Source organism: Oryctolagus cuniculus, chromosome 6 (genome assembly GCF_964237555.1).
Source record: "Oryctolagus cuniculus chromosome 6, mOryCun1.1, whole genome shotgun sequence".
Classification (NCBI taxonomy): domain Eukaryota; kingdom Metazoa; phylum Chordata; class Mammalia; order Lagomorpha; family Leporidae; genus Oryctolagus; species Oryctolagus cuniculus.
In genome coordinates, this window is record NC_091437.1 from 86,197,676 (window position 1) to 86,212,290 (window position 14,615).

The window sequence follows — 14,615 nt, forward strand, 5'->3', positions numbered from 1 at the left end:
TTCATACAATTCACTTCTTCATAACATTTTCCTTATATTTTAATGCTAGTCCATCAGTAAGATTTACTTTTTTCTTCAGTTATCTAGCTACTATGACATAGCAACCTGCCTTTGGCCTTTTTTTTCCCCTTCCTCCACTTCCTGAGCAAGGTTTCTGAGTAGATCTTCATTATCAGAGTTTAGAGAGTAGAGTTACAGCCTGGAACATCGGGAGACAGAGCAGGGCTGGACCCACTTGCTTGGGTGCCCGTGTCTAGCTTGTAGCCATTCTGGTGGTGCTTTGAAAACATTTACACAATCAGACAGAATGAGAATACTGACTGTACATTTGCCACTTTTATCAAATAATTAGGAGACTAGAAAAGGTTATTTTCATAATATTTTTTCTGATTGTGATACAATTGTGTATTACTTACAGAAAATTTGAGACATTTGAAAGTTGAAAGTACAAAATAAAATACTTGCAGTATTAGCAACCATCCAGAAGTGATCACCATTGACATGTTTTCATCTAGTCTGTGTGTGTGTGTCTGTATGTAACATTAATACCATTTTATTATTTCTATATGTCATGCATTTAAAATGTTTTCTGCTCAATTATAGAAGAACTAAATTAGCCCCTAGCATTGAAAATGCATTTAATTAAGACATTGCATAAATATCATTATATGGTACTTAATAGTGTAAGCACTTCATATAGTATCAGTTGTTTGAAAAAGATTTCATAATGGTTGCTTACTTTCTAAGAGTAGCAGTACGCTGATTCTCTAAGAGGTATGTATCTAAGTATCTCATTTTTTTTAAATATCACCAAAAACAAACAGTTGAGGTTGTTGGGGAACAGGGAAACGATGGTGATAACAAAAAAATATTGAAACACCAAACAAAAGAGTGTCACAGGTCCCTGCGGTCCTGGGGAAGGGAAGAGAGACAAGTTCAGGTCAGGAAAGACACAGATGTGCTCAGAGCAGTGGGTCTGAAAAGGAGGAGAAAATTAGTGGAAAATTCGCAGGGGACCAGGGAACGTCATTTCAAGGCTCCTGGAATACGCAGGTTGAGAAAGCAGGAACTGATGTGGAACCGTGAAGGTGTCATCGGGAGCTCAGACTGCCCTAGAAAGTAGGTTAGACTCACCTGTGAGCCTTGTGTGCATCGAGGGTGCGCTGCACCCCTTACTGCCAAAGAAATTGCTGTTTTAAGTGTGAATTCTTTAGTTTGATAAAAACCTCTTATTTCTCAATTAATGATAAAAGACTCAAAACATAAATTCATAATTAAGGCCCCCCTGTATATATAGATTGTTTTATACTGAAGTGTAATCCATTCTTTTGAAAATGGCTTGTTACTATGCACTGTTTTGATTTTTGTTCATGTATTTTTTCTATGTAGTGGGTTAAGAACTGGAGGCTTAGGACAGAAGGCAAATGTGAGGCACTGGTATTGATTTTTCTCTTCCTCTGAAGCATGAATGGTTGTATTGAAATGTTGCTTAGCAGCCTTTGTGAGTAATTAAGTGGGTTATTTTGTTAATGATCTGTTTGGTTGATTTTTCATGTAATAAATACATATTTAATAAAGGATTAATTATTTTTTACATGTTTCAAGGGTATTATTTTGTGTTTTTCAGCTCTTATCTTCATTGTCAGTGGGCTTCTGTAGAAGATCTGGAAAAAGATAAGAGAATTCAGCAGAAGATTAAACGATTTAAGGCAAAACAGGGCCAGAATAAATTCCTTTCAGAGGTATAAAACCTGGTTAATTTTCTAAAGAATGTTCTTTATTTAAATGTTCCAAATTTTGAGTTTTACTGCTGCAAAGTATTGAGAAAAACTAGCTTGCCTCATTTGGTGGTGTTACTTGCATATTAGTAACTGCTTATTGCTAAAAAAATTTGTAAACAGGAAGTTTCTCATTCTTCCTGTTGCTTGGTCTAGAAGATACTTGGTCCTCATGATACTGTGTGGAAACAGTGGTGATGGTATGATGGAAATCTTGTGATGAACGATTAGTAGAGAGTGAAATAAATAAGTAAAGTCCAGAGATATAAAAGTTAAATTTCTTTGAGGAGAGATCTCTTTTTTTCAAGTCAGTGCCGGATCACAGAGAAGCCACTAAACTCATTTTCACAATGCTGAGCCATGGTTCGGAAGCTGGTATAATTTCTTCACCCAGGCCCCTTTATCCAGGGTTGTCAGTCGTGGAAGGACAGCATTACCCACAGCAGTGCAGAGAATTCGCATTTACCAGAGTGCTAGGTTGCCTCCCCGAAACATTGCCTATTACATTTCAAAAATGCTTTCACAAGCTGCTTACTGGGGCCTCTGCACTGTTGGTCACCAGTTAGGTTTCACTTAGATCCTCATACAGCACAAAGCAGAACCCCAACACTGAAGGGTAAGACATGCTGATTTATCAGTTTTCCCTCATAAAAGAGTCCACTGCAAGTAAACTGGAAAAACGTATGCAACCTGATGCCAAACACCTGTCTAACGACCTGCCTCACGCTGCTACCCCTTTTAGAAATGGGAAGGGTGGGGCATAAATGGGTTTAGTTACGTCTGTGCCATAAAATCCTTGTAATTTCAGGTGACAGGCCTGTGTTCTCCTGGGATCTGATTTCTGCAATCCCAGTGAGCAGCGGCAACATCTGCATTAGCTGGGAGACTGTGGTTGCTCTTTTCCCGGACACTTGTCTGTGACACCCCCTCCGTTGCTCTGCGGATTCAGCTTTTTTGCAACGCAGCAGTTGGCACTGTGTGGCGTGGAGTTACTCAAACGTAACTCAGTTCTTACGTCTTGGGCAATTTTAAGCTGCTTCTTTCTTGGAAAGGGTAGTTTCAAGGAAAGCACTGTGAGGTTATACTTTGTGTGGCTTCTTAATGAAGCTAAAGTTAAATTTTTGTGACATTGGCTGAGTTGAAATCATTAGCTTCCTTTCAGGGACACGCCATATGTTGTGCTGACCTTTTCTGTGGGTCCGTGGGAGGCAAAAACAAAACAAAACAAAAACCACAATAGTAGCTTCCCTCATCCTTAAATCGTGGTCCTGTTTATTAGATTTATTTGGGCTCTGTTTCCTGTAGTCATATGCTCCTTAGGGAATTGTGCCTGTCCCTAGCTGCACACAGCCCATCTTTCTGAGCCTGACATCTCTGTGAGTGGACCGTACCAAGGTCGAAATACATTAAATTGCTGGAAACTTGGCAAATGCAGTTCTTAAGTTTTGTCCTGAATGGGAGTACAGAGGAGGACACCAGTCCCTTTCCCTCATCTTACACAAGCACACGCTTCTGCCCCAAGTTGCTTTCCCCCGTAGACGATCACGACTTCAGGTGTTCCATGGCACTCTGACTTGGGAATTTTCAGTTATGCCTGCTTTTCCCTTCTTTGTTTTACTTTCTATTCCTATGGAAATCTGCTGCAACTAAAATCTCTATTCAGGAAAATCATTTAAACTGGAAATTTCTTTGTTTTTTGTTTGTTTGTTTAAGAGTTATTTATTTATTTGAAAGGCAGAGTTACACAAAAAGAGAAGGAGAGGCGGGACTCGGGGTGGGGGGGTTTTCCATCTGCTGATTCACTCCCCCATTGGCAGCAATGGCTGGAGCTGTGCTGATCGGAAGCCAGGAGCCAGGAGCTTCTTCCAGGCCTCCCACGCAGGTGCAGGGGCCCAAGGACTTGGGCCATCTTCTACTGCTTTCCCAAGCCACTGCATAGAGCTGGATCAGAAGTGGAGCAGCCAGAACTAGAACCAGCACCCATATGGGATGCTGGTGCCACAGGCCATGCCTTTACCCACTATAGCACAGTGCTGGCCCTTTTTTTTTTTTTTCCCTAAAGATCTATTTATTTATTTTGAAAGTCAGAGTTAACAGAGAAATAGGGAGAAACAGACATCTTTCACCCACTGACTCACTCCCCAGATGGCCACAGTGACAGGCCCTAGGCCAGGCGGAAACCGTAAGCCAGGAACTTCTTCCAGGTCTCCCACATGAGTGGCAGGGGCCCATACACTTGAGCCATCTTCTGCTGCTTTTCCATGGCCATTAGCAGGGAGCAGGATTCTAAGTGGAGCACCTGGAACACGATCCGGTGTCCATATGAGGTGCAAGTGTTACAGGCAACAGCTTTAATTGCTATGCCACTTTGCCAGCCCCTGGAAATTTCATTATATATATATATATATATAGGCATGGATTATTCACTTAATGCTATAGAAAAGTAAGAAAAGCTTAGGATTTTATTTCAGGATTGAATGTGAAAGCTTGTATTTAAGAACAAGTGTCTTAAAGAGAGTTTTGGCTATCAAAACCTGATTTGTGAGAAATGTTAGTGTTTATGCTGTATGTGAGTAACCCTTACATATTGTTTACCTAAATCTAGAAGCTTTCAACAAAGCTGGAGTATTACCATATTAACATTTTAAGTGAACTGAACACTTCATTGTATTTTTTTGCCTTACTGTTCACCTCTATGTAAAAGCCTGAGGCAATTGAGACACATTTTGCATTTCTGCTTTTTGTTTCATAATTCACAGTTCAAAGAATCCAAACTGCTCATTTTAAATGGGTACAGTGGCCCAGAGAATGTTTGTTCCTGAGCAGACTGTGACTGTTTATCTTTTCAACCTGCAATTCAAGGGGCAAGAATGATGTCTAAGTGACTTCTAAAAGGCCTTTTGCTGCATGTTTTAACACAGTTATTATATTGATGCTAATCCATGGAAACACCTAATAACGTGTCTTTTGTTTTCTGACATTTGAAAACTTGTCTGACCCTGACTTCTTTCAAGTGTGCTTGACTTTATAGCTTTTTTTAAACTGTAGTATTTTCTTCTATTTGAGATAACTTTGCAAGCTAGCAGTATTGTTTGACTTTTACAGAAGTTGTTAATATGTTGGTTAAATAATACAATTATTTAGGCATCAATTCCTTACTTCTTTTACCCAAACACTGTATGTTTGGTACGAATAAAAACCATTAGAATACCTAGGTTAATGACAAGACTGTTTTTCTAAATAAGGTACGAATATTGATATTGATTGGCAAAGACTTCCAAACATCATATCCTCTTTTCACAGTAAAATATGAACTCCATTGGTTTCTGTGTTTTTAACTTTTGAATAACATTCTGTAAATGATGCTATAAAGCATCAGACAACTCCAGTAGTTATAAGAATCCAGTCTCACTTATCATGCATGTTTCTGATTCTTTATTGCAAACTGTAGTTTCAGAAATGCTAAATGCATTGCATGCCATGAGCCTTTTGGATTGCTCATTAGTGAATTGTAATTTCACACTTCATTTAAAATATTCTTAAACATTCTCTAACAGTAAAAGGTTTCACACAGTAATTAAAAGACCCAGTTAACAAAGTCTGAGAAGTCTGATTTCCTCATGGAGAATGATTTTGCTAAGTTGTAGCATTTCAATTAATATAATAGAATTTGTCAAATATAAATTTTGTATTACTATGACCCAAAATATTATTGCTGGGTGAAAAGTGAAATGGTGTTTCCTCATAGGAAAGAAATAAACATTCAGACTATTTTTCTTTTCTCTTTGGTACAGATTGAGGATGAGCTTTTTAATCCAGATTATGTGGAGGTTGACCGGATAATGGACTTTGCACGTAGCACAGATGACCGGGGAGAGGTAACGAGATCATTTGTATTACCAAATGGTGATTCAGGCAGCTCTTGTGTGCTCATGGAGAGGAGGGTAGAATCCTAGAACGGGTCCTGCTCAGAGCCTTGGATCGTGACACACTTGATCTGAATTTAACTGGAACCTGCTTTTTATTATTTGACTAAATATTTTTATGTTTAATATGAGATTTTTTTAAAAAAATCAGTTTTCACTATGAAACAAATACATTATGACATTTACGTGATTCTAGAATTTGATCAGTAGAGAATCCAGTACACTTTGATGCAAATCTATGATGTAGCACAAAATTCCCTTATATAATTGAGAGTGCTCTTGTCACAGATTGGAGTTTAATGTTATGTAGAAGTTGATGAACTTCATTTAATGTGATATACAGAGGATAACTAAATATTTCTCTTTATGAGATTTCAGTCTTGCCATTCTCATGTTGCTTTGCAGAACCCTACAAGGAAGGAAGAATAAAGGCAAATCTAGCAACTTCTGAGCAGTGTGTTAGAAATGATGTGCTTATTCACCATGAGTTCTGCCATTACTGGCTTCTTATATAAATCGAATTTTATGTGTAAAGTTTGGATTTTGTTTGTCCAGGGAGAGCCTGCAGAGGACTTCCTTTTTACTCCACAGTGTTTGAGACCACATTTATAGCAAGATCTTTACCTTTCTAGTCTTGCTTAGTTGTACTTTAAAAAGATTTGTTTCCTGGCATGTTTTTCCATGTATAGCAAATGTTTTTAACATCATGACCACATTTCAGTGAGCCTTGGTCCTGAAATTAAAGTCAATAAACCCAAGCGTTTTCTGTAAGAAAGAAAAGGGGAATCCTATTGATCTATAATTATCCAAAATATTTTGCCCTCCAGTCTTCTAGGGCTCAACTATGAGTAAACTATTTTAATGTGACTGGATGCAGACAACATCTCTTTTAGGAAATAGCAGAGGTCCTAATAAATTTGTTTCTCATTCTTTAAGAAACTAGCCAGTTATGTAAACATGTTGACATACTAAAACGGTTTACAGAATAAGTCTGAATCAGATGCTTAATGAATGATCTGCACAGATAACAAATCTGAAATTAAGCCTTATTTTTACCTCAGAGCTACTCCTTCCCATTATGTGGCTTTTAAACATTACCAGTGATCTACATAAAAAGTGAATTTGTTCCAAAGATACTGTTTCCAGTTCATGCTTGAGACAAACTGTTAAGTGTTTTTAAAACTTCTACTGATTCAGTCTTACTGATGTTGTTGTAGTATCTGCTGATAAAGTAGAACACATGTTTTTTGGTAATACTATATGCAAACTTAAATGAATCCAATTCTGATTTATTTAAACCCGGCCCAGCCTGTGACTCACTATCTGGTGAAGTGGTGCTCACTTCCCTATGAAGACAGCACATGGGAGCTGAGGCAGGATATAGATCAAGCAAAGATCGAAGAGTTTGAGAAACTAATGTCCAGGGAACCGGAAACAGAGCGTGTGGTAAGAATTGGCTCATGGCAGAGGATTTAATTTGAAAATAGCGTAGTGTTGGTCCTTGAGAAACCACTAATGGGACTTACTATTTTTAAAACAGGAGCGACCTCCTGCTGATGATTGGAAGAAATCGGAGAGTTCCAGGGAGTATAAAAACAATAACAAACTCAGGGAATACCAGTTGGAGGGAGTAAACTGGCTACTTTTCAATTGGTACAACATGTATGTAGAGCACTTTTTTCTTTTCTTTTAAGTCTGTAGTTCTTTTCCTGTGTCATTATTGAAAATATTGCTCAAAAACAACTTAAACAGTTTTTTAATACCCTAATAAGAATTTTTATAAAAAAGCAGACACTAGAAATATGCTCGATATTTATCCAAATATTAATATTGAGCTTGATGGAAATATAATTTTTATTTGAAGAATTTTGTTTGAAAATGTGTTTTGTTAAATCTAAGAGAACATCTAAAGCTATGTGGATATGTGTTTGTGAGTAAAATAAATGTGTGTTTTGTGAAGACAGCAGAGCCTAATATTTATACTCATGATACCTTCCTTATTTTATTTCCCTCCCAAAGGCGAAACTGCATTTTAGCAGATGAAATGGGTTTGGGAAAAACCATCCAGTCCATTACATTTCTCTATGAGATATATTTGAAAGGAATCCATGGCCCTTTTTTAGTAATTGCCCCATTGTCCACAATCCCCAACTGGGAAAGGGAATTCCGAACCTGGACGGAGTTGAATGTGGTTGTGTATCATGGGAGTCAAGCTAGTCGTCGGACCATTCAGTTGTATGAAATGTACTTCAAAGATCCCCAGGTAAAACTTCCTAGGTTGTATTCTTTGTGCTAATTATATGCATTTTAAGGCACTGAAAATTAAAAGTCTCAGTGACTTGAGTGGGTAAGAAGGTCTAGATTTTGCTAAATTGAAAAATTTGCTTGCTGTTTCTTCCCCATTCATGTTTGTATTGTCTTTCTATATCTGTGAATAAAGCTCTTTAGTTTTATAGGTTTGGTTATTTATGATTACTTGATTAAAAGAAATGAAATTTTTTTACCCTAGATGATAATTGAAATTTATTTCATGTATTAGTACATTAACTAGCTTCATTTTGCAAATGCAAGAAGACTAAAGAATGGAGATATTAAATGTGAATATAAAGAATATCTTATACTATTACTCAGATGTAAAAAAATTTTAAAAACATCCTTAAGATATGTGATACACTGAATGTAGTTGGCTAAGTTGGCTCTTAGTAGCAGTTGCTTTTCAGTGATACATATACACTTGTACGTTGGCTCTTAGTAGCAGTTGCTATGGATTTTTCTTATTCCAGTTAACTCTGTGAAGTCACTGTGTGATATTTACAGTCCAACATTGTAAATGATAGGAGAAGGAAGAACATTATGTGCTAAAACAGTATTAAGCTACAGGTAGTAAACTGAAGTCCTGTAATTGGAAATACAATAGAGTCTTATTTTATATGTCTGTTGGTTTTAAATGTAAAACCTGACCACAATTAAATAATTGAAAGGGAAAAAATATTGAAATCTGTATTTGTATTTAGGTTTGGGAAATTATAAATTCTATCTTAAATGGATGTTTTTTCACTTAGGTACTTTACAAAAAGTATTAAAAGTATAACATAAGTTACAAAAAAAGTAAAATGCATTTTAAAAAGTTTGCATATAACTTTTTTGGCTTTCACCTTTTGGAGTCAATAGGCTGTAACTTGAATGGGTACACTTAGTGGCATTTTACTGCATGTGAGCCATAAGGCAGTGGTATCCAAAATTTTACTGACCATTTTCTAATTTCTTTTTTTAAAAGAATGGTTTTTAAAACTATTTTACTGTAACAGTCTAAAACCTCTAAAATAGCTTGAAAACAGAATATGTGTTACCTAGAATGAAGAGGTCTTCAAAGGGATGAATAATTTCTCTTTTCATACACCCTCAAAGTCATTATTGTAATGATTAATGCTGAATAATAATTCATAATTGTTCTTGTAGGGTCGAGTGATAAAGGGGTCCTATAAGTTTCATGCCATCATCACAACATTTGAGATGATTTTGACTGATTGTCCTGAGCTGCGGAATATTCCATGGCGCTGTGTGGTCATTGATGAAGCCCACAGGCTGAAGAATAGGAACTGCAAGCTGCTGGAAGGTCTCAAGATGATGGACTTGGTCAGTGATCCTTTTGGTAATTCCATTGGGCCTGAACAGGACTGTTAATGACTTGATAGTCCTGTTGCTCTTAGTTTGATTCTTATGAAGGTTGTTTGCAAAGCCTGTAAATTTGGGGTATAGCCTACTAAACTATCAATCACTCCTAAGTTGCTGTTGATTTCCTGATTCTTAAGATTGTTAGCTGCTGTCTTGATACAGGGTATATCAAACCAGAGTATATTCATGACTTTTTTTCATTGAAGTGAGTTTCAAGCATTTGCTTTACCCTTTCATTCATAAATACTGCCATTTCACGAACTCTTGCGTTAAGCTTTGCCTGACATTATGAGCTGGTTGAGTCCCAGAGTTATTAGGTTTTGCCATACTGGGGCCAGCAGGACTTGCAGATTGAAGTTTCAGTAAACTGGGTAGGATACCTTTGATTGATTCAATTGGCACAGGCGTTTGGAAGTTTGGGGCATTACAAGACATCAGATATGGTCTGGAGTTTTTGCACAATGCCTACACCCTACTCTTCTAGCTTCCTAACAACATGGCCAGGTCTTTGTGATTATGTTTTCTAGCCTTTTTCCCCCACTAGGAGTACCATGAGTTAACATTGTAGGAGTAGTCAGTGTTGATTGGTTTTACATTCTATACTGCTGTGTGTGTGATTGCCAAGCAGTGTTACTACAAGAGCTTAGTCATCCTTGGGCTTCATTCCATAGTGTACAAAGTGGTTGTGATTACTTGCTCCTTGTTTTTAATGTGCAGTTTGAGAGCAGAGTTGTCATTTAGTAAGCATTGAGCTATTGGATGAGTTTTTTAAAAGTGCAAAAATATATTTTAAATTTAATGCTGACTTTTATGGATTAATTTGAATCTCATTAATTGAGAGCCTGGGATGGGAAGGAATATTCTATATGCTCAAGACTATATATATATATATATATATATTTTTTTTTTTTTTGAAGACTGGTACTACCAAAAAGAACACCTGAAAGCTTTCTCTTACAGCTGGTTCTTTGAAACAGCTTCTTTCATTCTTAAATAAGAGGATGGAATTAGCCAGCTCTTCTTTTAATTTAAAAAAATTGTTTTTGCTTAAAGGGAAAAGTCTGAATTATCTTATTTAGGATGGGATTCCCCATTTTTCTCCCTAATGAATTATTGTTAACAATATCTTTTGTTGTTGTTGTTGTTAACAATATCTTAAGACTTTCCTCAAAGCAGTTTATTTTCTGGTGGCCAATCCACAAATCAAGTAAGAGGTGAGAGCACTTAGAAACAGTGAATAATCTTGCCATCACGGATAAGCACATGGGAAAGAGAGAATTCATGTTTGTGTTTGGTTCCCTGGATGACACTTGAGTGTTAAAATGAAGTAAACCTGTATCGCAGATAACATGAATGTTCATGATATATCTAAATATATCTGCTAAGTTTGGCTCTACCTTCATAGTGGGTTACTAAAAGAAAGTTATATAGCCATTTCCTTAAGGCTTAAAGCAGTCATTTGAATTTATCTAAATTGTGTTGTTAATTCATACATTCCCAGATAGTAGATTCTTACTACAAAACAGTCCTTCATTGACGAATACAAATTAGTTACCTCTGTCAACATCAAACAATCTAATTGTCTGGAATACTTCAAGGAATTTTCTATTACTTATACTAATAGTTCTTTTTTAAAAGTATTTACTTATTTATTTGAATAATAGAGTTACAGAGAGAGAAGGAGAGACAGAGAGAGAGAGATCTTCCATCCATTGGTTCACTCCCCAAATGGCCACAACAACCAGAACTGGGCCAGGCCTAAGCCAGGAGCCAGGAGCTTCTTCCAGGTCTCCCACATGGGTGCAAGGGCCTAAGCACTTGAACTGTCTTCCACTGCTTTCCCAGGAGCATTAGCCGGGAGCTGACTCAGAAGTGGAGCGGCTGGGACTTGAACCTGCACCCATATGGGATGCCAGCAATGCAGGCTGAAGGTTAGCTTCATCAGAGTCTCCCACATGGGTACAGGGACACAGCATTTGGGTCATCTTCCGCTGCTTTCCTAGGTGTATTAGCAGGGAGCTAGCTGGGAAGTGAATTAGCCAGGACTTGAACCAGCGTCCACACAGGATGCTGACACTACAGGCTTTGGCTTAACCTGTTCCATACAACCAGCCCCACTAATATTTCATACGTGGATTAGAATCTATTATTCACATAATTTTTCTGTTACATACTGCAGTATTTCCTAAACTTCTTCACATAAAGGCACATGTAGAAAGTGACAATACTTTGTACCACACTGAGGTGGACAAAAAAGACTTCCCACCACCATAGGGGACGTGTCCAGGGGAATTCTGTCATAGGAAGCCAGCTATCCCAAGGACTTGGCATCCCTGTAATTAACTCATCCTTGGCTCTGATTAGCAAATGAACAAAGTATTTTTCTTGAGGATCAAGAATCTTATCTCAGAAGACATGTTTTCAAAATAGAACTTATTATCATCGTCGGAGTTAGAATATAATATTATTTGTCCAGTTCTAAACTGTTCATTGCCTGGTCTTAAAAGCCTTGAAGTAAATACCATGAAAACTTACCTACTTGCCAGTTTCATTCTTCTTTCCTAGAGTAAGTCATAACCAAAGTATTGAGTTCTAACTGTTTCCATCTACAGTGCAGGTCACAGGGAATGGTTACTACCTGTACTAGACTAAGCTGTGATGAAAATGCACTTGATTGTCTCCCAGAGCATCCTCAGGAAATGAAGGCCAATGGGTGTCTTCAGCTATCCAGACACAAAGGAAATGTTTGTAGAGGCTATACACTGAGGAGCAGATGCTGTCCTCGCCGTCCTCCACAAAATCACTCAGAAAGCAGAGCTGACTCCCTGTCCCTCACTGACAAGGAGGGGTGCCATGGAGGCTGTGGGCTTTCATCATTGGTTCTTGGTCTTCCTTTTGCCGTTGGTTCACCCTCCAATGGCCGCTGTAGTTGGCGTGCTGCGGCTGGTGCATCGCGCTGATCTGAAGCCAGGAGCCAGGTGCTTTTCCTGGTCTCCCATGGGGTGCAGGGCCCAAGCACTTGGGCCATCCTCCACTGCACTCCCGGGCCACAGCAGACAGCTGGCCTGGAAGAGGGGCAACCGGGACAGAATCTGGCGCCCCGACTGGGACTAGAACCCAGTGTGCCGGCGCCGCTAGGCGGAGGATTAGCCTATTGAGCCACGGTGCCGGCCTCATCATTGGTTCTTTACTGTTATTATTATTTTTATTATTTATTTATTTATTTGAAAGTCAGAGTTACATAGAGAAAGGAGAGGCCAGAGAGAGAGAAAGAGGTCTTCCATTCACTGGTTCACTCCCTAATTGGCTGCAATGGCCAGAGCCTTTTTGTAAGGATTTATTTATTTATTTGAAAGTCAGAGTTAAACACACACACACACACACACACACACAGAGCGCTCTTCCTTCTGCTGGTCCACTCTCCAGTTGACTGCAATGGCCAGAGCTGCGCTCATCCGAAGCCAGGAGCCAGGAGTTTCTTCTGGGTCTCCCACACTGGTGCAAGGGCCCAATTTCCTGGGCCATCTTGTGCTGCTTTCCCAGGCCATGGCAGAGAGAGCTAGATTAGAAGTGGAGCAGCTGGGACTTGAACCAGTGCCCATATGGGATGCTGGCACTGCAGGCGTCAGCTTTACCTACTACGCCACAGCGCTGGCCCCAAATTAGTAACTTTTATAGGATAGAAGCATGTGCTGACATAGTAGAGCTTGAAGGTGATAAGCTCAGTAGCCTGAGTCTCTTATGTGATGCTTTGTGATACTATTTAATTATATCTCTTTAATCCTTACTCACTTTCAGATTGAAACTTGGTTTTATTCCACTATTCATACACAGCTAAATAAAAGGATTGTATAAATATAATTATTGGTATAAGTAGCTATTAAACAACTGTTGAAGGGAAATAAAAGAGTTTTATTTCCTTTTTTATAATTTTGAAATTAATAAAAACATTTTTAACTTTAAAGCATTGGTTAGGCATCCATGATTTAATTTAATGTAATATAAACTAAATGAAGAAACTGGGAGACAATCAATGCAATATCAATAGAGTTCTATGACAATAGCTCTTTTCCTGAATCTGCAGTGGTACATTAGAAAATATTGTTAGATAAAATATGTCAGATTGTGGCCCACCTTACCCACTAGTATGGTTACACATTTGAAGAGCCTGGGTTTGCCAACTCATTACTCTTATGAATTTAACAAATCTGAAAATGAGGGGGTCCCTGCATCATATCTCAATCAGAGAACTCTCCTCAGAGGGGAGAAATCAAGGATAGAAGGACAATGAAGGGCTTTACTTCATTCTCAGAGAGCTTCGTTGACAGATAAGACACGATAGCATACCCTCACTGACATCAGTCGTCTAGCATTCGCTGAGCATACCTTCTGCTTGGCAACTAAGCCTCGTCAGATTCCAAGTAAGTCAGAATATTGCTTCTGAAGCTACTAGAAGGTATAGTCACTTTCTGAAATAGTTTTATTAGCTGTGCTGTTCACCAAATGTTCCAAGTAATAAGTAGTAAGACTCTTAAGATTAATAACACTATTGCTAAAAAATGGGTTATTGTAAAGCAGATCCTGTGTGTTCCATATACAGAAAGAGAAGGACAAGGATACAGCTACCTAAGGCAAGCCGGGGAAAGAGCTCGTAAGCAGAAAGAATTAATTAAAGAAATACCTTACTTGGCTCAAAGAGACAAATTCAGAAATAGCCTCCAATTTAATAAAAAAAAAAAAAAGTGATTGTGGTATTTACAGTGAAGCTGACCTCTTTGCCAGTTGGAATTTTTTGCAGAACAAAATAGTTTTTCATAAGCTGTTGCGTGTAGAACTTCTTTTGTCTCTAAAGTGAGTCATGCAGGAAGCAGATGGAGAGATGAGAGCACTGCTGATGTAGAGCACAGAGAGAAGCATGTAAGCTTCATCTGAGTCTAGGGATTGTAGGAAAAAACTCAGCGGAGAAGAAGCGTTTAGACTTTGGGGACTGAGGGAGTTGTTTTGCTAAAATACTGACCTAGTACCCCAGGAAGAGACCAGACGGTGGCATGGCACACTTAAAGAGACTGCAGAGTTCTAGAGACTCCAGGTGCCTGCATATCTGGAACAGGAGCCCTGTTTTTCTTCCACGTCCATCTTCATGCCTGATTTCTGTACTTTGCATAAAGTGGATGCTGAATTAACATTGAGGAGAAGAAATAAAAATGGCCATTTTGACAGAGGCTTTCCTTTTAAG

General features: G+C 38.3%; 1 protein-coding gene across 7 annotated transcripts in view; it reads left to right on the forward strand.

Annotated features, from left to right (window-relative positions):
- CHD7 (chromodomain helicase DNA binding protein 7) overlaps nt 1-14,615 on the forward strand; it is a 130,670-nt gene that overhangs the window by 77,238 nt on the left and 38,817 nt on the right. For all 7 annotated transcript variants that reach the window (XM_051843757.2, XM_051843760.2, XM_051843758.2 and 4 more), the window contains 6 exons: nt 1,628-1,742; nt 5,573-5,656; nt 7,013-7,150; nt 7,245-7,366; nt 7,724-7,967; nt 9,164-9,340. In XM_051843757.2, the coding sequence (XP_051699717.2) occupies nt 1,628-1,742; nt 5,573-5,656; nt 7,013-7,150; nt 7,245-7,366; nt 7,724-7,967; nt 9,164-9,340 (880 nt within the window). The remainder of the gene's footprint in view (nt 1-1,627; nt 1,743-5,572; nt 5,657-7,012; nt 7,151-7,244; nt 7,367-7,723; nt 7,968-9,163; nt 9,341-14,615) is intronic.